The sequence below is a fragment of the Pan paniscus genome, chromosome 16 (assembly GCF_029289425.2).
Source record: "Pan paniscus chromosome 16, NHGRI_mPanPan1-v2.0_pri, whole genome shotgun sequence".
NCBI lineage: Eukaryota > Metazoa > Chordata > Mammalia > Primates > Hominidae > Pan > Pan paniscus.
Genome location: NC_073265.2, coordinates 43,352,225 through 43,376,957, shown reverse-complemented (window position 1 = coordinate 43,376,957; position 24,733 = coordinate 43,352,225). Strand labels below are relative to the sequence as shown.

General features: G+C 33.4%; 1 protein-coding gene across 1 annotated transcript in view; it reads right to left on the bottom strand.

Annotated features, from left to right (window-relative positions):
- The window catches only part of UNC13C (unc-13 homolog C), a 645,800-nt gene that overhangs the window by 478,552 nt on the left and 142,515 nt on the right, over positions 1 to 24,733 (bottom strand). The window contains exons 3-4 of the mRNA XM_008953183.6: positions 3,103 to 3,125; positions 2,459 to 2,523 (exon numbers count right to left, since the gene is read on the bottom strand). Coding sequence (XP_008951431.4) covers positions 2,459 to 2,523; positions 3,103 to 3,125 — 88 coding nt within the window. The remainder of the gene's footprint in view (positions 1 to 2,458; positions 2,524 to 3,102; positions 3,126 to 24,733) is intronic.

Genomic DNA, 24,733 nt, shown 5'->3' with positions numbered 1-24,733 from the left:
AAAATAAGCACATCTTTCTGAAAGAGGTTGTGATTGAAGGCTCATATGTAAATGTATCCTTCAGGTTCTTTAAGAGAAAATAAGCATTCAGGCAATGACAAATTCTCTTGATGACTGAAAATTATCACCCCCTTCCCATATATCACAGTTCCAAAATCCCTTAGAAAGTCGTTGAAAGAGGCATTTTCAGAAAACGTAACAATGTGGAAAGATCTATTCGAAATGCAAAGAGGAACTATTTTAGCCAGACATTTATACTGCATGTGCTTAACAAAAGCATGGATGTAGATTAACTCTGTTGCTCTGACAAGGATCACGTCCATATTCAGACATGAGGTAGCAAATCAAATTTTTACAAAGTGATAGATGCTGTAGGCGAAGGGAGGTGCAGAATCTATAACATCATAAACTCAGATAAACCTCCAGGTGCATGACACGACGTCCCAACATTTTTCATAACTAAATTAGAATTCAACTTAATTATTTCCTAAGACAATCATTTTATTTAGTTGTCAAATTATTATTGCTGGTCAACTTAAAGACACAGTATTCGTGGTGTTGTAGTAGAGAGAGTAGTCTATTCACTACCTTAATATCTCTGAATAATTCATAGTGATCTTTCACCACAGCTGCTTTTATAACTTATTTAAATTACTATAACATTAGAATATGAATGAGAGTAATTCTTCACATATTTCAAGGACATTAAAGTTAGAGATGTAACAGAAATAACATCTTAATCACTTCTATTTGGAAACATCAAAATAAAAATGATACATATATATTAATTTGTAGGAGCTTTACATTTAAAACTTTAAATCTTACAAATATTTTATTTAAAATAAGTCACATGTGGATGTATTTAATAACAAACTGATTTTAAAAAAATGAGTGTATTATAAAACAGAACTGTGAAACTTTTTGCCTAGATAAAAAAACTAAAACATGCCTCTAAATTTTGCTTCTATTTATACTGTACATAAATGTATTCAAATTTCAACATTTATAAAACATCTAATACACATATACATATATATGTATATATATTTAAATTATTTGCCAGGCACGGTGGCTCATGTATGTAATTCCAGCACTTTGGGAGGCCAAGGTGGGTGGATCACCTGAGCTCAGGAGATCAAGACCAGCCTGAACAACATGGCAAAACCCGGTCTCAGTTTTAAAACAAAAATCTATACAGATAGATAGATAATTAATTATATAGATATCTCTCTATATTCATATATAAAGAGGTATATATGAATATATAAACTGTGTATAAGCATTGATCCACAAATTACACTTTTAAAATCTATTGTGATATATTTACCATAGTATCTATAATTATGTCATAATTTACAATTAAGAATTAGAAATAATTTTGAAAACCCACCAATAGAAGAATAAAACATGTTGTATGAATGTTTTCAAATATTTGCATCATTTCAAAATAATAAAGTAGAAAATTTGGCAAAGTATTTGTTGTTAAATGGAAAAAAAGAAAACGGCAAGTTGCAGAGGCAATGTGATAGGTAAATTGAGATTACAGGCTCTGGAATTGGATTAACTGAGCTTGAATACTTACTTTGTCACTCATTAGCTGTCTGAAGGAAACATCTCTTAAGTGCTTTGTGGATTGGTTTCTTCATTTGTAAAATTAGAGTCAAAATAGTACTTACCTCATACGGCCATTGTAAAGATTAAGTGAGTCATTATGTATAGAACAATTTTAACAGCACTAGATACAAAGTCAGCATTAAATTCATGCTTATTTATTTAAACAGAGTGGACTGTTTTGTGTTAAAATGCAAAAAAAAACCACAATGCAAAACTACTTATTTTATATGAACATACATATGTATTGCAAACATGCAGAAAAATGCCTATGAACATTCATGCCACACTGATACCAGTGCGTAACTTTTAACATTAAAGACGAGACTGCTTGAATTTTTTACATAGAAAATAAATTTCATACATTATTTTTGTGATTAAATTTTAAATACTTTGAACTTATGTTAAGTGTAATACTATGCAACTATGAAAAATAATACTATAGATTATATTCATTGAGTTGTTGACAGGAAAAATGTTCATGCACATATATCATTAAGTGCAAACAAGCACATTGAAAGAGAGCATTAATTGTATCAATATGAATTCATTCATATAAAATTATGTGATTCTATTTGGGTATGTAATGATAATGTTAACAGTTAAACTGGTTAGGTGATTTTGACATATATATAATCAAATACGTATTGATATTTTTAGAATTGTTTTATAGTCAACATGTATTACTTTTTTTAAGAAAACACTATAATGTCAACTTTATTGTAAAATGAAGTAACAATGAGGCTAGCTAATCATGCAGCATCCTGCATTCAAAGCATATATGTTGAGAACACAGCCAAGTGCCATCTATGAATGGAATAAATTAGAAAGGTATGAAGGTACTTACCCACCACACAACTGGAGTGCAGAAAATTTGGAAGCATCCAAGTCATTGCCACTTACTATTCGAGCCTTAAATGAAGAGTGAGAGAAAAACAAAACAAACAGGCTTTTAGCATACTACAGTTTTATGTACACGAAATTGGGACACAGGTCAGCTGCACTACACACGTAACACCTAGTATGACAGATGCTAAGCAGGGTCAGCTCCAAGTCAAAGCTACTGTGTTTTTATGAGTAGAGGTTTTGAAATTAGCTGTCAGCATTTAAACAAATGCACTGGCAGAGTCCAGGAAAATATGTCATATTCCAAGTACTATTTGCCCTTAAAACTTGATATGTGCAGTGAAGATCATGAATCAGTCAGAAAGGTCATGATTAGCCAGACTTAAGAAAAGATGCTGTGTTTGACAGTAGCAGACCCCTAGGTTGGCAAGTATAGCTAAGGTAAGCGCAGCTGGCAAGGTGTGACCTCTCCATAAGTGCAACATATCAGGGGCACACTTAAAGGACAACCAAATAATGGAAAGCTGGGATAACATGCACATTTCAAAACTAAAACAGAGGAATCAAACAGATCTAATACGTCACAAACAAACATGTACAAAAGACAAGATTCCTCAGGAGGGAAGAATAAGTATGATTTAAAACCTTTTCATCCACAGAACTGCTATCTGAAAGAGAATCAGGAAAAGAAGGGATAAATGTTAGATGGAGTACTTTTCAAGAAATCGTTTAAACATATACATGAACAGAGTGTTAATATGTTACATTGTTTAAAATTATAAATAAACAGAGTTTCAAGGTTGAGCCCAAGGGTACAAGGATAGTTGGTTCTCATAATTTAAAGTGCAGGGAAATGTAATAGAATGCTTGAAAAGTATAAAAGTGATTACAGGATTTAATGAAAGACAATGTGTTATATTAAGAAAAGAACACAGTTGAAGAATCAGAAGTCCTGGGCTCCAGCTGAGGCTCTGCCACTTACTAAACACATTGGATAAGCTACCAAACTCTTTGGAGTCAATAGCCTAGATCCAACTCTGAAATACAATCACAAATACTTTGACTAATTGCCTCGCAACATTGTTGATAGAATTAATTGAGTTCAGTATTTGGGAAAGTAAACCTCAGATGACTCTATAGATTAAAGTTGTTTTATTAAGAGATTATATATTTATGGCTTCTCATATCATAGAGTTTACGAGTTAAAAGATTAAGTTGATTCCATCTTACACATAAGAAAACTGATGCCTAAAGAGGTTAAGTGACTTGATTAAGATCACAAAGCTAGTAAGTGGCAGAAGAGGGACACAAATCCAGGGCTCCTCATCTCCCATCTGGTGCTCTTTACATCTAATGTTTCAGGTGAGCTGAACAGAACAGTGAAGGGTGCTTGGTCTACAGCTTTCAGATGCAATGTAAGGTAAATCATAGGGCCAATATTTTCCAGGTCCAACTGCTCATGGACACAAGGAGATGGAGAATGGACTATTGCATCATCATTTTTTAAACACAGGTTTAAATTTGCCTTGTCATAGGACAGAGTCTACTACTACCTTACACAGTACTATTGCTCTGAAACTCATTAATTCATCTTTGCTTATTAGCATAAAACTGGAGAAACTTCTCTATGGATACAAGTTGGCAAAATGCTAGAGCTGGAGTGACACTGGAGTTTACTTAGTTCAAATCCCTTGTTTATATAAATGAGCAATGGAAAGATTAAAATTTGTCCAAGGTCATGTAGCTCAATGATGACCCTTAGTGATGAAAATCTGAAATGCATTACTTCTCTTGACTCATTAAGTATAGGCTGCTTAACTATCATAAGCAAATATTTTGGTGCAGATTTTTCAGTATTTCAGGGTTGTATCTTCAAATGCAAAACAGGGTAAAATGTATTGTAAAGTAATAAAAGACAAATCTTATTTATGGCCATAATTATTTTAAAATACTATATAAAATAAATAAAATTTAGCATTACTGCAGAAGAAGAATATACCATATTCAAGAAAATTATACCCAAAGTATCATTTAAAATAATATGACTAATCTAATATGACATATCAATTGGCCAGAAAATATATATCTTAATTTTCATATGGAGCAAAAGTCATCTAATAAAAAATCAAAACCTTCTAGTCATTCAAAACCTCCTTAAAATGGGATTGTAATGGGTCTTCTTTAAGTGTAATATGTTAAAAAAGTATTACATATACTATTACAGTCAGTAATTTATGTGTGAAATAGTAGGGCATTTCCATCACCATTAAAAGCAAACGAAACTGTCCACAGCATGATTTTCACTTCTTTCTGAAAATTCTGGCCTATATATTAAAACAAACCAAAATAAACTATATAATTATTAGAAGTCAAAATAGAAAGTTATTTTTACAAGAATTATAATTTTATATCTAGTAATCAAAACATGCAAAATCACATGGAAAACTATTACAGCAAACAAAAGAGTCAACAGAGTAACTATATAGTCAACCCATAAGCAAAATAATAATGTTATTTCCTATACACTAGCAACTAGTTTGGAAAACAATGAAATAAGATATGATTTCAAATATGCAATATTTTGAACGAGTACTTTATATTCATTATCTCCTGTTGATATCTGTCTTCCATCTCAACCATCCCACTAAATAAAGGTAATCTTAACAAGGTCATCAATTACTTTTCAGCTGTTAAATCTGGTAATACATCAGTTCTTTCAATGTTTCATTCATTCACTGAACACACATTTATTGCCAGTGAACCTTTTTTGTTCACTTTGACTGCTTTCTTGTCTCCCTGCTGTATTCTTCCCTGAAATCTTTCTAAAAAAGATAAAATTATGTCACTCTCCTTCTTAAAACCCACCAATGACACACAGTGCCCTCATGAAAGAACGTAAAATCCATGTGAAATGCAATCTCATCACTCATTATATCTCATTCACATCATAAACTTCAGTCACAATTACATTCTTGAAGTTCCATTTCTGTGCCATGTTCTTTGAAATCTATGTGCCTTTGCATTGCTGTTTCCTCCCTGTGAAACAACTGTTCTCCATCCTCATGGAGCTGACTGCCTGTTATGTCCCAAACCTAGCTGAAGCACAACCTCTCTTTCTGGAAACTTGTGACACTTCTCCCTGCTGTCATCCTGGGTTCAGTATTGCGCACTGTGCATTCCTCTTTGCTAATCTTCATCTTTTGCCAGTTTCCTTATCTGCAATCCTTTCAGAATTTGAGCTCCTTGATGGTAGTCTGTTTTTTAACCTCTCTCTCTGTTTTTTTTACTTTTACCACATTCCTGAAATATAGGAGATGACTAATAACCATTTCTTAAATATTGGAATGGACAATTTTAATAAGCTACACCACTTCATGGAATATCTAAAAATCTGAATAATGGAAAATATTATTTCATTTTTCTATATAGTGATGATTAATTATAATCTAACAGATTTGTAGATTTCACAGTCAAAATCCTAATGGCAGATTGCTGTAACTTGAAATTTTACCAATTTTAAGTGTAACTGGATTAATAAACAAGTAACAATATCTAAAATTTTGTAAAAGAAGCACTATGAGATGAAGCTATAAAAATATTAATAATTTATAACAGCTAAAACAGTATGGTCCTGGCAAAATAATAGATTAAAAGTGAAACACAAAATATAATTAAGAAACCCTTATACTCAAGAATTTAATGACTAAGAAAACATTTTTTATTAAAGACAAAGAGAAGCACTAGTCAGTAAATGGTGCTTAGACAATAGGTTAAGTATCTATAATATTCATTTGTATCCTCATCTCATACATATGCCACCGCGTTCCACATACATTAAAGATTTAAATATAGAATAATTAAAGGAAGAAAGACAAGTAAAAAGAGAAAGGAATATTTACTAAACCTATGGAAAGAGATTTTTAAATTTAGACTTAATAGATAATTGACAAATTAAAATGCAACAATGGTAAATATGCATACAAATTATCTATTTTACTAAAACTACAACTAATGATTACAAAATTAATGAAGATTAAAGATACTGATTTTAATGATATTAAAAATAATTCCCAAGACTGTTGAGAATACTATTAATCAAACACTATCATACATAGTTGATGAGCATGAAAATTGTAATAATACAAGTTAAAAAATAACTTTCAAAACATGTCTATCAATACACTGTTTTGACAGGAAAATTCCACTTTTGGAAACTGGTGTTAAGGAAGTTATTTTTGTTATGGGTTGAATTGTGTCCCACCTCTCCCAATTTAAATGTTGAAGTCCTAACGTCTGGTACATCACAATGTGGCCTTGTTTAGAAATAGGACCACTGCAGATGGAACTAGTTAAAACAGGCCATACTAGAGCAGGGTGGACTCATAATCCACTGTGACTGGTGTTCTTATAAAAAGGGGAAATTTGGGCCGGATGCGGTTGCTCACACCTGTAATCCCAGGACTTTGGGAGGCTGAGGCGGGCAGATCATGAGGTCAGGAGTTTGAGACCAGCCTGGCTGACATGGTGAAACCCCGTCTCTACTAAAAGTACAAAAATTAGCTGGGCATGGTGGTGCGTGCTTGTAATCCCAGCTATTCGGGAGGCGGAGGCACAAGAATCGCTTGAACACAGGAGGTGGAGGTTGCAGTGAGCCGAGATTGCACCACTGCACTCCAGCCTGGCGACAAAGCGAGACTCCGTATCAAAAAAAAAAAAAAAAAAAAAAAATTAGGGGAAATTTGGAGATATATGCACACACAATAATATCAAGTAAAGATTAGTGATGCTTCCACAAGCCAAGCAATTCCCAGAAACTTGGGGAGAGGCCTCAGTAGATTCTCCCCTAGTTCCTTCAGAGGGAGTATGGCCCTGCCAACACCTTGATAGTGAACGTCCAGCCTCCAGAACTCTGAGAATAAATTTCGGCTAGTCTAAGTCACTCAATTTTTGATATTATGTTATGGCAACCCCAGCAAACATACAATTTAAATACTAAAAAATGTGTTAAGATTGGCACTGTTTCATTATTTACTACAAAAAAATTGCAAAAGCATACATGATTAAATATAGAACTATGGGTTGAAAATTATGTTCTATGACTTTGATGCAATAATCTGTGACCATTAAAATCAATGCATTTAGAGGCTAAATAAAAATATAGAAAATGTTCCTGATGTATAAAATAAAAATTAGGAAGTAACCTCATGTTTGAGGTTACTTCAGGTTATAAGGTGACTATGTAAAAACAAAAACAGTTATATATAGAAATAGACTTGAGAAAAACATCCCCATAATGTTATTAATCTTCAGTAATAGGTTAATATATTCATTCATATTCTCTTATATTTTCCAAGATTCTGTTATTTAATAATCATATTGTTGAAAATATTTTAAAATGACACAATATTCTACCCAACAGCAATAGAATATATATTCCTGTAGAGTGTACATTTTGGAAAAGTCTTCAAGCCACAAAACACATCTTAACAAATTTAAACATTGAAATCATATCAAGTGTCTTTTCTGACCACAATATTTGAAAGTAGAAATCAATAACAGGAAGAATTTTAGAACATCCACAAATAGGTGGAAATAAAACAACACACTCCTGAAGAACCAATGGGTCAAAGGTGAAATTAATAAATATTTAGAGACAAACAAAAATAGAAACACAAGATACCAAAACTTACAGGATGTAGCAAAAGCACTTCTAAGAGGGATACAGTGATAAATACCCACATTTAAAAAAAGATCTCAAATAAACAACCTAAATTTTTACTTCAAAGAACTAGATACAAAACCAAACAAACTAAGCCCAATGTCAGCAGAACTAAGGAAATAATAAAGATTACAGAAGAAATAAATGAAATAGAGACTACAATGGCAATGGAAAAGATAGATGAAACTAAGAGAGTTTTTTTGAAAATATAAACAAAATTGTCAAACTCTTAGCTAGACTCACCAAGAAAATAAGGGAAATGGATCAAATAAATAAAATTATAAATGGAAGAGCAACATTACAGCTGGTAGCACAAAACTACAAAGGATCTTAAGAGACCACTATGAATAATTACATGCCATCAAATTGAATAACCTGGAAGAAATGGATAAATTACTAGAACATACAACCTACCAATACTGAATCATAAAGAAAGATAAACTCGGAGCAGACCAATAATGAGTAACAATATGGAAGTAGTCATCAATTATCTCTCAACAAAGAAAGCCCATTACAAGATAGTTCATTGTGTGCCAAGATTTAACACCAGTATTTCTCAAACTCTTCAAAAAATTGAAGAGGAGATAATACTTACACCTCATTTTATGGGCCAGCATTACTCACACCAAAGCCAGACAAGGATTCTACAAGAAAATTACAGGCCACTTTTCCTGATGGACATAGATGCAAAAAAATCTTCAACAAAATGCTAACAAACCAAATTCAACGGCACAGTAAAAGGATCATACACCATGATCAAATGGAATTTATCCCTAGGATGCAAGGATGTTTCAAGGAATGCAAATCAATAAATGGCATACACGGCTGAGTGCAGTGGCTCATGCCTGTAATCCAAACACTTTGGGAGGCCCAAGTGGGCAGATCACTAGAGCCCAGGAGTTCAAGACTAGCCTGGGCAAGACTAGCTGAGGCAAGACACTATCACTACTAAAAATACAAAAATTAGCCAAGCATGGTGGTGTACACCTCTACTCCCAGCTACTGGGGAGGCTGAGATGGGAGGACTGATTGAGAATATTGAGGCTGCAGTGAGCCTAGATTGTGCCACTGCACTCCTGGGTGACAGAGCAAGACCCTGTCTTAAAGTTAAAAAAAAAAAGTGATACACAAAAATAAAAGAATGAAGGATGAAAATTATATAATGATCTGAATAGATGCAGAAAAAGCTCTTGACAAAATTCAACATCTTTTCATGATAAAAACTCTTAGCAAATTAGATATCGAGGGAATGCACCTGTACATAATAAAAGCCATACAAAATAAGCCCATAGCTAACATCATACTCAACAGTGAAAAGCTGAAAGATTTTCCCCTAAGATCAGAAACAAGGCAAGGGCTCCCACTCTCATCATTTCTATCCAGCATAGTACTAGAAGTTCTCACCGGAGAAATAAGGCAAGAAAAAAATAAATAAAAGGCATCTAAATAAAAAAAATGAAGAAGTAAATCGTTTCTGTTTACAGGTGACAATAACTCACATATGGAAAACCCTAGACTCCACCAAAAAACTTAAAACTGATAAACAAATCTAAAGTGTCATGATAAAAAAATCTATACACTAATATAACAAACTATCTGAAAAAATAATATTAAAACAGTGGGCAACATGGCAAAACCAGTCTCTACAAAAAATACAAAAAAAAAATTTGCAGGGCATGGTGGCACATGCCTATAGCCCCAGCTACTCAGAAGGTTGATGTGGGAAGATCACCTGAGCCTGGGAGGTCAAGGCTGCAGTTAGCAGTGATTACCCCACTGCACTCCAGCTTTGGTGACAGAGTGAGACTTCATCTTGAAAAAGAAATTTTTAAAAATTAAAATTTACAATATCAAAATGTTAAATACTTACATATAAATTTAACGAAGGAGGTGAAAGATCTGTACACTGGAAACTATAAGACTACACTGAAAACTAAAAGACATCGATGAAATAATTGAAGAAAACACAAATAAATGGAAAGATGTTCAGTGTGCCTGCACTGGAAAAACTGATATTCTTAAAATGCTTGCATTTTAAGTGACCTACAGATTCAAAGGACTCTCTACCAAAATTCCCATGGCTTTTTCAAAGGCTTACAGAGTCAAAGGAATCTCTACCAGAATTCCAATGGCTTTTTTACAGAAATAGAAAAAAAATTCTAAAACTTATATGGAATCATAAAAAAGCCCTGAATAGCCAAAGCAATCTTTAAAGAAAAGAACGCAGCTGGGGCATGATTTGTCCCGATTTCAAGCTATATTACAAGGTTACAGTAATTGAAACAATATGGTACCAGCATAAAAATAGACACATAGACTGATGGAACAGAAGAGAGAGCTCAGAAATAAAACCACAGACATATGGCAAACTAATATTTGATGAAGGTGCCAAGAATACACAATGGGGAAAGGACTGTCTCTTCAATAAATGGTATTGAAAAAATCAGATACCCACAGGTAAAAGAATACAATTGGATCCTTATTTTATACCACATAAAAATTAACTTGGAATGGATTCTTAAGTGTAGGACCTGAACCCATAAAGCTCCAAGGTAAAAGTTTAAGGAAAATTTACCATTGGCAACCTATTGGCCAGGATAGCAATAATTTCCTTGGATATGACACTGGAAATGCAGGCAACAAAATAAAACATAAACAGGTTCATCAAATTAACATGCTTTTGCACAGCAAAGGAAACAATCGGCAAAATGAAAAGGAAACCGTGAAATGGGAGAAAATATTTGCAAACTATATGTCTGATAAAGGGTCAATATCCAAAATATATAAGAAACTCGTATAACTCCATAGCAAAATCACAAACTCTTTGATTAATAAATTGGCTAGGGGTCTAAAACAGGTATTTTTTTCAAAAAAGACATTAATAGCTAATACACATTTAAAAAGGTGCTCAATATCATCCATCAGCAGAGAAATACAAACCAAAACCAAAATGAGATATCACCTCACACCTGTTAGAATGGTTATAATTAAAACACAAGAGATAATGTGTTGGTAATGGCGTGGACAAAAAGGAACTCTTGTACATTGATGACAGAAACATACATTGGTACAGCCATTAAGTAAAGCAGTATGGAGGTTCCTCAAAAACATAAAAATAGAACTACCATAATAATCCAGCAATCTCACTTATAGGTATAAATTTAAATAAAATGAGATTAGCATGTTGAAGAGATACCTGCACTGCCATATTCACTGCAGAATTATTCACCATAGCCAAGGTATAAAAACAACCTATTTTGGTGAAACCCCGTCTCTACTAAAAATATAAAAACAAATTAGCCAGGCGTGGTGGCTGGCGCCTGTAGTCTCAGCTACTCGGGAGGCTAACGCAGGAGAATGGCGTGAACCCTGGGGGCGGAGCTTGCAGTGAGCCGAGATCGCGCCACTGCACTCCAGTCTGGGAGACAGCGAGACAGCGAGACTCCGAGACCCCGTCTCAAAACAAAAAACAAAAAACAAAAAACCTATTTGTCAGCAGATGAAGACAATGTTATGTGTATATATGTGTATACACACACAAACACACACACACACACACACACACACACAGATGATTACTTAGCCATTAAAAAGAAAAAACTCCTGCCATTCATGACAAGATTGATTAATCTAGAGGACATATACTAGGTGAAATAAGGCAGAAAAAGAAAAGAGAAATATTATTTCACTTATAAGTAAAATCTCAAAAAAAACACAAAAAACTGAACTCATAAAAGTGGAGAATAGAACAGTACTTGCCAGGGCTGGGGGTGGGGAAAATAGTTTTTGGTCAAAGTGTACAAACTTTCAGTTATAAGATGAATAAATTATGGGGATCTAATACACACCATGACAACTATAGCCAATAATACTACATTGTTTTCTCGAAATGTGTCAATATAGTACATAAGTGTCCTCACCACACACACACACACACACACACGTAACTCAGTATAGTGATGGATGTATTAGTTGCTTTTATTGTGGTAATCATTTCACAATGTATATGAATATCAAATCATTATATTTTAACACCTTGAAATAGCTAATTTATTTGTCAACTATGCCTTAATAAAGCTGGGGAAAGAATAAAATGTAAAATGTATACAATAGGCAAAAATCTTGGCTATTATTCAAGGGGCAGTGTAATATATATATAAAACATGTACACATATGCAGATAATCATATATGTATATACAGATATTGTGTATATAGATAGATATAGTAAATACACACACAGTCTTTGTTCGCTGATAAATTGCCTTTTATGCTACATACAGTTGTTCTGCTTACTAAAATTGTGGTAAAATGTCTGTAATTACATGCTGGGTACTCCCTGTAATGCTGCTCCCAATGTTCCTAGTCTTAGAAGGCACATATCATCTCACAACAGGTTCATTTTGCAGCTCAGCAATTTAATGTCATTAATGCGAGACCACAGTACATCCATCTACTTTATAGTGAAACCACCCCTATAAATGGGATTAAAGTAAGTTTGTAGTGGTTATACAATTTTAATGTCTTCAGATTCCACAAACAATTTAAAATAAAAAAACTGATAAAATATTTACTCGGCGAACAGCACTATTCTATTCAACCATGCTGCATGGTGACCTATAAAACCAAAATTCTCAGTATATAGAAATACCAATAATATATGTGTGTCTCCTGTGTATTAGATCCATCAGAGGTTCTTGTGTGAGCATCCCCAAGAAGTAAATCTGAACATAATCTAAGGAAACATGTCACCTCCCTAACCCTCAGTTTTCCTTCATATATAACTAAATTAAGAATATTTGACCAGCATCTATCTAAATCTTCTAGCTCTAAATTCTATGATATCTTTTGGTATGTGTAGTGAATTTTCACTAAAACGAGGAATGTTTATTCACCAGTTACCACGAAAAATAAATATTCATAATACCTAATGCCTACATTTAAGATTAAGATGGATAGACATAGTCAATTTACAATCTTCTAAGATAAAAGTAAAAATGTTGTATTTTCTCCCTCAATGTTTTACCTCTATTATAACACACTTTTTGAAGGAAATTTGAATAGAAGAGATCTCCAAGTTTGTATGTAAATTGAGTTCCACCCTATCTAGTTTAGGAATTCCCTTAAACATCTTTGCTCTGAGGTTCTTCAGTGATAACACAGTATAAATTTCCCACTGGTGATAATTCATTATCTTCTTTGGAAACAGTTTGCTCTATTTGTCACCATATTAAAAGAGATACGACTTTGATACATGTGTAGTATGCCTGAAAGTCATCACATGGGAGCCAAAAACAGTGCAAAGAAAAATCATTAATGAAATCAGAGGGTTGCTGAGCTGTCATTAGCCTTTACAGAGTACCTACTGTATGCTAGATGAGTCTGCAAATAACTTTATCTTCCCTTTTATTGAATTCCTTAAACTGTCTTGTGAATTATTAATGAGGAGCACATGCTTCCAGGTCAGAGGAAGTACCTGTGGATGGTGTATGTTTCAGACATACTTCTGGATGCAACTGGATGAGTGCTGGGAGGTTAATGCTGATTTAACTCATAACTCACATACCTTTGATCACTCATTCACAGCCTCAACAGTAATGTAAAAAAACTGAATTGGTCAGGCACGGTGGCTCATGCCTGTGATCCCAGCACTTTGGGAGGCCAAGGCAGGCAGATCACGAGGTCAGGAGATCGATACCATCCTGGCTAACATGGTGAAACCCCATCTCTACTAAAAATACAAAAAATTAGCCAGGTGTGGTGGCAGCCGCCTGTAGTCCCAGCTACTCAGGAGGCTGAGGCAGAAGAACGGCATAAGTAAACCTGGGAGGCGGAGCTTGCAGTGACCCTAGATTGCGCCACTGCACTCCAGCCTGGGTGACAGAGCAAGACGCCGTCAAAAAAAAAAAAAAAAAAAGAAAAAAGAAAAAGAAAAAAAAAGAAAAAGAAAAAAACTGAATTGCAATGACAGTTCAGTATCATAAGGATGTTAAAGATATGAACAAAGTGATATGGAAGCACAGAGAAGAGATCCCGTAACTCTTCAGCCATGGAGAACATTGGGTTTGGGAAGGACTCATTCCGGAGAGGAGTGGGTTTTGTCGATGTGTGAAGGTATTCCTGGCAGAGTAAAAAAGGATTTCAAAAGGCATTGAAGCTTGAAAGAGCATAGAGTGTTAGGGACTGAGACATGGGAGTGCGACAGTAAACAATTTCAAGAAATGAAAGGAGAGTGAATAAGGTTCATAACATAAAAGTCCTTACATATTTTATAGGAGTCAGCCCTTATCCCTGCGAGGATATGTTCCAAGATCCCCAGTGCATGCCTAGAACCAAGGATAACAACCAAACCCTAAACATGCTACATTGTTTAGATGTGATAACTGAGATGACTACTAAGTGCCTAACTATGGATAGTGTATACAGCATGAATATGCTGAAGAAAGGGATGACTCACGTCCTGGGAAGGACAAAGCAGAATTCATAAGATTTCATTACCTATCTGAGAAGGGATACAACTTAAAACTTACTCATTATTAACTTCTGGAATTTTCCATTGAATATTTTTGGACCGCTGTTGACCATGGGTGACTGAAACCATGGAAAGTAAATAGTACATCAGGGAGACTACTGTATTAAGGAATATAAATTATATCCTAATTGCAATGTAGAATCACACAATGTTTTCAAGCAAGAGAATGACATATAACACAATCAAAATTTTATTTTCTGTTTTTGAAAATCCATTCTAGTCTGCCAGGCAATAAAGCAAAATAAGATACCACATGGAAGGATTCTTCCCTCTGGTCATATATACCAAAATTCCATGCAGACGCACAAATACTAGGTAACATGATTTTGTTAAACTTTAAAACATATTTAAGCTCAAAATCAAACATAATCTCCCAATTATTACAAATGAAGAAGCAACTCAAAACTAATCTTCAGTGCAGTAAAAATCAAAATTGCTCACAGGAATATTGAAACATTCCATTCATTGATTCATTTCCCATCCACCAAGTGCCCCTAAGTTCTAGGCATTGTGCTAGGGACAGGGGATGCTAACAGTTGAAAACCAAGATAAATAACACCATTGGTCATGCAACTTTTACAGTAGTGGTAAACCCAGGTACAATAGAATCTGTACACAAGAAAAGCTATAACTTTCTAGAACTATTTGAATAAAACCAGAAAGAATATTATTAAAAACACTCATAAAATATAAAAGCATGAGATAAGAATTAACTACGGAAGTGGAGAAACAGAGGGAAATTTTCTTTCCACCTAGGAACGTGAATGGAAAAGATTTGCCTATGAAGATAGGAATCTTAAGCCTATACCAAATATAGATGTAGGTTCAGAATTCATACCAAACTGAAATATATTTATTCTTTTCACATAAAATACTGTTAAAAATTAATTATGGGCTGGGCGCAGTGGCTCACGCCTGTAATCCTAGCACTTTGGGAGGCCGAGGCGGGCGGATCACGAGGTCAGGAGATCGAGACCATCCTGGCTAACACGGTGAGACCTCGTCTCTACTAAAAATACAAAAAATTAGCCAGGCGTGTTGGCGGGCGCCTGTAGTCCCAGCTACTCGGGAGGCTGAGGCAGGAGAATGGCGTGAACCCGGGAGGCGGAGCTTGCAGTGAGCCGAGATTGCACCACTGCACTCCAGCCTGGGAGGCAGACTGAGACTCCGTCTCCCAAAAAAAAAAAAAAAAAAAATTGATTATCTACCTGGCCACGAAGAAGCCTCAACATATTCCACAGAATATCAAAAAGACCAATCAAATAAGAAATCAACAATGGTGATTCAAATATAACAAAACAAAATATAACAAAAACAAAAATGAAAACCACATTTGAAAACTTTTAAGCATGCCTTATTTTATAGGAAAAGAAATCATAATGGAAATGATAAAACATTAATAAAAATTAAAACTAAATGCACTAAAACACATCACATGCATACATATATTTGTGAGATAAATTTAATGTAACAGAAGAAAGGTTATAACCTTAAAACTTTGTTTAAAATATAACAAAAAAGTAAAATAGATCAGTTTAAGTGCAACTCAAGAAGCTAAAAACAAAAAACACATTATAAACTCAAAGTACACAAAAAAGAGACAAATAATAATGTAAACTTATGACATGGAAAAATCAGTATAAATAAAGACTTTTTTAAAGTTTTAATGGAAGTATAAATCTTAAGCAGCACTGACTAAGAAAATAGAATGTACATATAAACAATATTATTATTATGTAAAAGGATATAGTTAAAGGTACAGTAAAGATTTTGAAAAGTTCTGAGAGAATGATATACACATCTTTATGCCAATTAATGGTCAAACTTAAGGAAATGGATAATTTTCTAAGACTATTAAACTATCAAAATAAAAATTTTCTTAAAAATATAAATTACCAAAATTTACTCAAAAATAATAGAAAAACTAAGCACAATATCAATTATTAAAGAAATTGAATCAGTAGAAAATTCTCCCTATGAAAGAATATCTAATATTTTAAACTATTAGACACATTTTAACAAATATTTATAAAATTGATAACTTCCACATAGCATACATTTGACTATAGAAGTAGGATACAGAAAGATATGCACCTAATTAATTTTCTAAGGCTAGTATAAGCTTGATACTGAAATCAGAAAAGAAAGTACATGATAAGATTACATACCAGTGTCACAGATGAGTAAAATCCTAAAGAATATTTTGCAATTGATCTAGCATTGTGGATGTATGTACATATGTACGCATCTGGCCAAGCTGTATTTACCCCTGTGATAAAACCGTGCTTTAACAATGTAAAATTCATTAGTGGAACTTCCACTTCCAGGAAAAATAGACCTACTCTCCCTATTACTCCCACCAAACGCAACTAACAATTCTGGTCATTATATGTAAAATATGATAAACTCTGAAAATTGGAGAGAAAACGGTAGATTAGCTATTGATCTTGGGACGCAAAGCCTGAACTTCCACCCAAAAGAAGCAGTAGTGATGTGCCCCTGTCTTCCTCACTGGAATGGTGTTAGAGGAGGAATGTGGAATCAGATTGTTTTTAAGCAAGAGAATGACCCAGTTGAGAGGCCTAGTTGAGAGGCCTAGTTGAGAGTCAGGACTTTGACCACTTCTCAGTACTAAGGAGGTTACTCCCCTGATATCAGTGATGGGAAGCAGCAATTAGGTACTAATTTCCCTCCCAACTAGGGTTCTGTAAGCAGAGACTCAGTGGGAAGTCTCAACTCCCAGCCATTTCCAGAAGTAACATAAAGCCCTTTCCACTTGGGTGTCCGTGGGGGCAGGCTAAAGAACCCGGACTTCCAACTCAACCTGGTAGAAATGAATCAGAACTCCCTTTCAATCACTAGAGAAATGTCAAACCATGCCTGCTAAAACACGAGATTTTAATAAGATCCAAAGTCTTAAACATAACACCCTCACTGTTCAGGTTTCCAGCAAAACTTACTTGTCATAGCAATACCCAAGGAGATATCAAAGGGAATGAGGAAAGACAATCAACAGATGCAAATGTTCACACACAGATGTTAGGATGACAGGACAAGGATTCCAATGCCACTAAAACAAAATGCTTTAAAACAATTCTAAATATATCTGAAACAAATGAAAAAAATAGAAAGTTTTGTGAAGAAGTAGAAAGTTGTAGCAAATAAATTAAGGATATAAAAATAAATATTCGTATGATATTAATTCTTCCAATCTGTGAGCATAGAATATTTTTCCATTTATTTCTGTTGTCTCTGATTTATTCAGCAGGGTTTTGTGGTTCTTGTAGAAATCTTTCACCTCCTTCATTAGCTATATTTATGAGTACTTCATTTTCTTTGTGGCTATTGTAAATGGGATTGTGTTCTTGATTTCACTCTCAACCTGGACCTTGTTGGTGTATAGAAATGCTGCTGACATTTTTACTGATTTTATATCCTGAGACTTTATTAAAGTTATTTATCAGTGCCAGGAGTCTTTTGGAAGAGTCTTTAGGATATCCTAGGTATAGAATCGTATCTTCAGAGGAGAGAGATATTTCGACTTCTTTTTTTATTTAGATGCCTTTCATTTCCTCCTCTTGCCTGACTGCTCTGGCTAGGACTTCTAGTACATGTTGAACAGGAGTGATGAGAGTGAGTATTCTTGTCTTGTCCCAGTTACAGTTCCCAAGGAGGAAGTTTCAAGCTTTTAAAAATATATATATTAAATATTATATTAAATATATTATTTTATATTATACATAAATATATATGAAATATATATATAATATATATTTCATATATATTTAATATATATATATACACACACACACTTTAAGTTCTGGGATACATGTGCAGAATGTGCAGGTTTGTTACATAGGTATACATGTGTCATGGTGGTTTGCTGTACCCATTAACCCGTCGTGTACATTAGCTATTTCTCTTAATGCTATCCCTTCCCTAGTCCCCCACTCCCCAACAACTCCCCAATGTGTGATGTTCCCCTCTCTGTGTCCATGTGTTTTCATTGTTCAACTCCCACTTATGAGTGAGAACATGCGGTGTTTGGTTTTCTGTTTCTGTGTTAGTTTGCTGAGAATGATGGTTTCCAACTTCATCCATGTCCCTGCAAAGGTCATGAACTCATCCTTTTTTATGGCTACATAGTATTCCATGGCGTATATGTGTCACATTTTCCTTATCCAGTCTATCATTATTGGGCATGTGGGTTGGTTCCAAGTCTTTGGTATCATGGACAGTGCTACAATAAACATATGTGTGCATGTGTCTTTATGGTAGAATGATTTATAATCCTTTGGGTATATACCCAGTAATGGGATTGCTGGGTCAAATGGTATTTCTGGTTCTAGATCACTGAGGAATCGCTGCACTGTTTTCCACAATGACTGAATTAATTTACTTTCCCACCAACAGTGTAAAAGCACTCCTATTTCTCTACAGCTTCTCCAGCATCTATTGTTTCCTGACTTTTTAATGATCACCATTCTAACTGGCGTGAGATGGTATCTCATTGTGGTTTTGATTTGCATTTCTCTAATGACTAGTGATTATGAGCTTTTTTCATATATCTATTGGCCGCATAAATGTCTTCTTTTGAGAAGTGTCTGTTCATATCCTTCACCCACTCTTTGATGGGGTTGTTTTTTTCTTGTAAATTTGTTTAAGTTCCTTGTAGATTCTGTGTATTAGCCCTTTGTCAGATGGATAGATTGCAAAAATTTTCTCCCATTTTGCAGGTTGCCTGTTCACTCTGAAGATAGTTTCTTTTTCTGTGCAGAAGCTCTTTAGTTTCATTAGATCCCATTTGTCAATTTTGGCTTTTGTTGCCATCGCTTTTGGTGTTTTAGTCATGAAGTCTTTGCCCATGCTTATATCCTGAATGGTATTGCCTACGTTTTCTTCTAGGATTTTTATGGTTTTAGGTCTTAGGTTTAAGTCTTTAATCCATCTTGAGTTAATTTCATCAGTGTAGTATAGGAGTTTAAGTCTCAAACAATATTTGTGGATTTGTTTGTTTTTCCTTTGTGTCAGCTTTTGCTTTATTTATTTTGCAGCTTTTTCTTTGGTGCATATTCATTTTTATTGCGATGTCTTCTAAGTAGATTGGCCTCTATATCATTATATAATGTGCCTCTTTGTTAGTCTTCTTTGCTTTGAAGTCTACTTTATCTAATATTAGCATGGCTACTGTTGCTTTATTAGATTAATGTTTGTATGGCCTATCTTTTTCCATGCTTTACTTTCAAACTCCCAATATCATTACATTTGGATTAAGTTCCTTACAGAGAGCATATAGTTGAGGCATGTTTTTTAATCCACTTTATTATGCTGTAACTTTTATTTGGTGCATTTACACCATTTAATGTAATTATTGATATGTTAAGGCTTAAGTTTATCCTTTTATTTTTTGTCATCTGTTTGTTCTCCCTGATTTTCATTTCTGTATTTTCTTTTTTCTTGCATTGCTTTAGATTACTTGAACATTTTTTAGTTTTTAGAATATTTCTTTGTATTGTTTTTCTAGAGGTTACTGTACGTATTGTATTGTTTATAAGTTTTCTTTTGCTTAAAAATTACCACAGACTTTAATTCATGATATTGGCAGTTTGAAAGTAATCAATGGAAAAAGACCATACAAACGTTAATCTAATGAAGCAATAGTATCTTTGCTAATATTAGATAAAGCAGGCTTCAAAGCAAAGAAAACTAACAGAGAGGCACATAATGATATAGAAGTCAATCTACTTAGAAGACATAGCAATCAAAAATGAACATGCACCAAATAAAAAGCTGCAAAATAGATAAAGCAAAATCTGACCCTAAGGAAAAATAAACAAATACACAAATATTGTTTGAGACTTAAATTTCCCTATTACACTCCCTATTACACTGATGAAATTATTCAAAGAATATCTCAATAGATGAAGAGATGTACCACGTTTGTGAATTGGAAAAGTTACCATAGCAAGATACAGATAATCCCCAAATTTATACAAAGGCTAAACACAATTTTTACCAAAACCTAGAATTATTATTATTATTATCTTTTTAGATGGAATCTCGCACTGTCGCCCGGGCTGGAGTGCAGTGGCGCAATCTCATTTCACTGCAACCTCCGCCTCTCAGATTCAAGCGATTCTCCTGCCTCAGCCTCCTGAGTAGCTGGAATTACAGGCACCCACCACCATGCCAGGCTAATTTTTTGTATTTTTATTAGAGACAAGTTTTCACTATGTTGACCAGGCTGGTCTCAAATGCCTGACCTCACGATCCACCTGCCTTGGCCTCTCAAAGTGCTGGAATTACAGATGTGAGCCACCGTGCCCAGCCCTAGAATTATTTTTATAGTTAAGGACAAGAGTTCTCCAAAACTTATATGGAAAGATAAAGGAACTACAATAGCTAAAAACAACTCTGATAGAAAAGAATAAAATGGGAGGGATTACTTTATTCAATTAAGATTACTTTATATTTATAGCAACCAAGACTGTGTTGTACTGGTAGATGGAATGGCATTTAGATTTATGAAACATAATAGAGAACCCAGAAAAAGACCCACACATTTCTGGTCAACTGATTTTTTTTTGGCAAAGATTCAAAAGCAATTCAATGGAAGATAAACTTTTCAACAACTAGTGCTTGAGCAATTGGATATTCATAGGCAAAAATAAAAATAAATTTTAAAAAGAGGAAACTTTACCTAAACTTCACATCTTTTGCAAAAATTATCTCAAAATGAACCATAGATTTAAATGTAAAATATAAAAATGTAAAACTCTTAGCTAACTTAGGAGAAAATTTCAAGACATAGGGCTTGGGGATTAATTCTTAATAATGATACCAATAGCATAATATGAAAAGAATCAATTATTTGGACTTCAACATTTAAAAAATTGTTCTTAGAAAGACCTTGTTAGGAGGATAAAAAGACAAGCAATGAACTGGAAGAAAAAAATTGTAAATCACAAATCCACCAAAGGACTAGTTTCTGTAATATGTAAAGAATTCTCTCAAAATTCAACAGAAAAAATCTAATATGGAAATTGGCAAAAGATATAGACAGTTATTTCACTAAAGAGGACATATGGATGACAAGCTTATGATAGGATAATCAATATTAGTAGCTATTTAGAAAATGCAAATAAAAACCATAGTGAAATGTCTCTACACACTTAATAGAACAAATAAAACAAAAAGCAGTGACAATACCAAATGGTGGAGAGGATGCTGAGAAACTGGGTCTCATGTATGATGTCATAAAGCTAAACATACACTCATAATTCAACTAGCAATTACACGTTTAGGCATTTATCCTAGCGAAATGAAAATATGTCTACACAAAAATCTACATATGATTAATCATAGCAGCTTTATTTTAATAACCCAAACTGGAAATATCCAAAATGTTCATTAACAGATGAATAGTTAAACAAACTGTGGCACATCCATGTCATAGGACACTAGTCAACAGTAAAAATAAATGAACTATTGATACATGCAACAATTTGGATAGATCTCAGGGCATTATGCTAAGTGAAAAAAGCCAGTCTCCAAAGGTCAGAAGTTCTGTAATTTCATTTATATAATAGTCATGGAATGACAAAATTATAAAGATAAAAAACACATTAGCAGTTGCCAGGAGCTATGAATGGTTAAGGAGAATAGTGCGAGTGATTATAAAGAGACAGAACCAGGGAGAGAGCTTTGTGGTGAAGGAACAGGTCTATAGTTTGATTGCAATGGTGCTTATACAATTTACACGTGTGATAAAACGACGTAGAACCATACTTGCACATTACACCAATGCCAAATTCCTGTTTTTGATATTGTACTCTACGTAATGAGATGTAACTGCTGGGAGAAACTGGTGAAGGATACCTGTCACCTCTCTACTATGTCTATAACTTCCTGTGAATCCATAATTTTTTTCAAATAAGCAGTTTTAAAAATCAGTGTTAAAAGAAAAATAAATTACTTTGATTTATTACTTTTGAATTTGATTTAATCAAGATTTAAAGTTCTGCTCTTTGCAAGATATCTTTAAGAAAATGAAATACTAAGAAAACATACTAAGATATATACTAAGAAAAAAATACATATGAAAATAATTTATATTATCCATATCATTTATACATCCATATAAATGTATATATAAGTATATATAAACACACATAGATATTCATTACATCTCTCTCTAGTTGTATCTAGAATACTATATCAAGATAACAAACCAATTTACAAGTGGACAAAAGAGTTGAATGGAGACTGTACAAGAGAATATATGAATAGGGAAAAGTACACCTAAAGATACTCAATATCATTAGTCTTGGGGTAATGAAATTTGAAACCATAAGATACCATGACACATACTTTAAAATAGCTGCAATTAAAAAGACTGACAATAATAAGTGTTGATAAGATGTGAAGCAACACAAACTCTGCTACACTTCAGGGAAGAATGTAAAAAACTACAATCACTTTAGAAACAGGGTAGCTATTACTTAAAAATTTAAACATACATTTGCCATATAACCAAGGTATTCCACTACTAGAAAGAAAAATTAAAATACATGTTCACATGAATACTTAAATGTGATATTTCATAGCAGCTTTATTAATAATACCTAAATACTGGAAATAACATAAATGTCAATCAACACATGAATGTATAAACAAATTTTGCTCTATCCAAACAACAAGAAATATATTGCTGATACACATACAAATATGGATAGCTCTCAATACTATTGTGCTAACTGAAAGAAGCTAGATGCAAAATTGTACACACTGCATTATTCCATTATTTGAAATTCAAGATCAAGCAAAACTTGATCTTGATGAAAATCAGATCAGCAGTTGCCTTTACAGCAAAGATAATTGACTACAAGGGGGCATGACAGAACATTCTGTGGTGATTAATTTTTTTTTCTATCTTGATTGTGAAATTGGCTACAAGGATTCGTACAGTAGCCAAAAATGTATCAAACTGCACACATACAATGGATGCATTATACAGAGAGAGAGATTATACCTCAAAGAAGTTAATTTTAAAAATCCATCAGTACAATTCACTATGTTAAAGGATTGAAAAAAAAGAAACCTAAAATTATCTCATTATATACAGTAAACTATTTTTAATAAAATTAAACATTTATTCACAACTACCAAAAACTAACTAAAGAACCAAAACAAAGCACAAGCATTTTAAGAAACTAAGAAAATCTCCAGAAATTTCCTTGATCTGATGAAATGTATTTATTAAAAACATGGTACACCATTTAGAAATTATTAAGTGTAAGATCAGAAATCAGACACATAGGACTGTTATCATTTCTACAATTTAACAAAGTGCTCCAAAGCCCTAACTAATGAAATAAGAAAAAAAATAATGGAACAAGATTGCAACAAAATCATAATTTACAGACTAGCAGTCATATTAGCAAATATTACTGGCTACATAAAAAGTCCAAAGCAACCTATAGACAGCCTATTAAAATCAATAAGAATACTTGTTAAGGTCACTTCTTATAAGATCAACATAAAAAACTTAACACTATGCCCATATTTTAATGATAAAAATAGGAAATACAATACAAAAATAACCCATTCACAATAACATAATGATTATATTATGTCCACAAGATAAATCTAACAAAAGCAGTGCAATACCTTTATAGAGAAAAATATAAAGCATTTTTGAAAGAGATAAAAGAATACATGAGTAAACTGACAAAATTTTATAGGTAAAAAGCTTAGCATATAAAGATACAGTCTTCTAAAAATTAATATATAAAGACAATACACTCAGAATCAATAGCACAATAAGATTTTTTTGAAAGACTTCTACAAAAATAGTCAAGCAAACACTGAAAAAAGAAGAAAAAGAAGAGCATCATTGCCCTATTAAATATCAAGGGAAATTAAAAAGCTGTGATAATTGAGAAACTATGATATTGTCATACAACACATTTAAAAAATAATTATTGCAACAAAACAGAAGGCCACAAAACACACACATACAGGCATA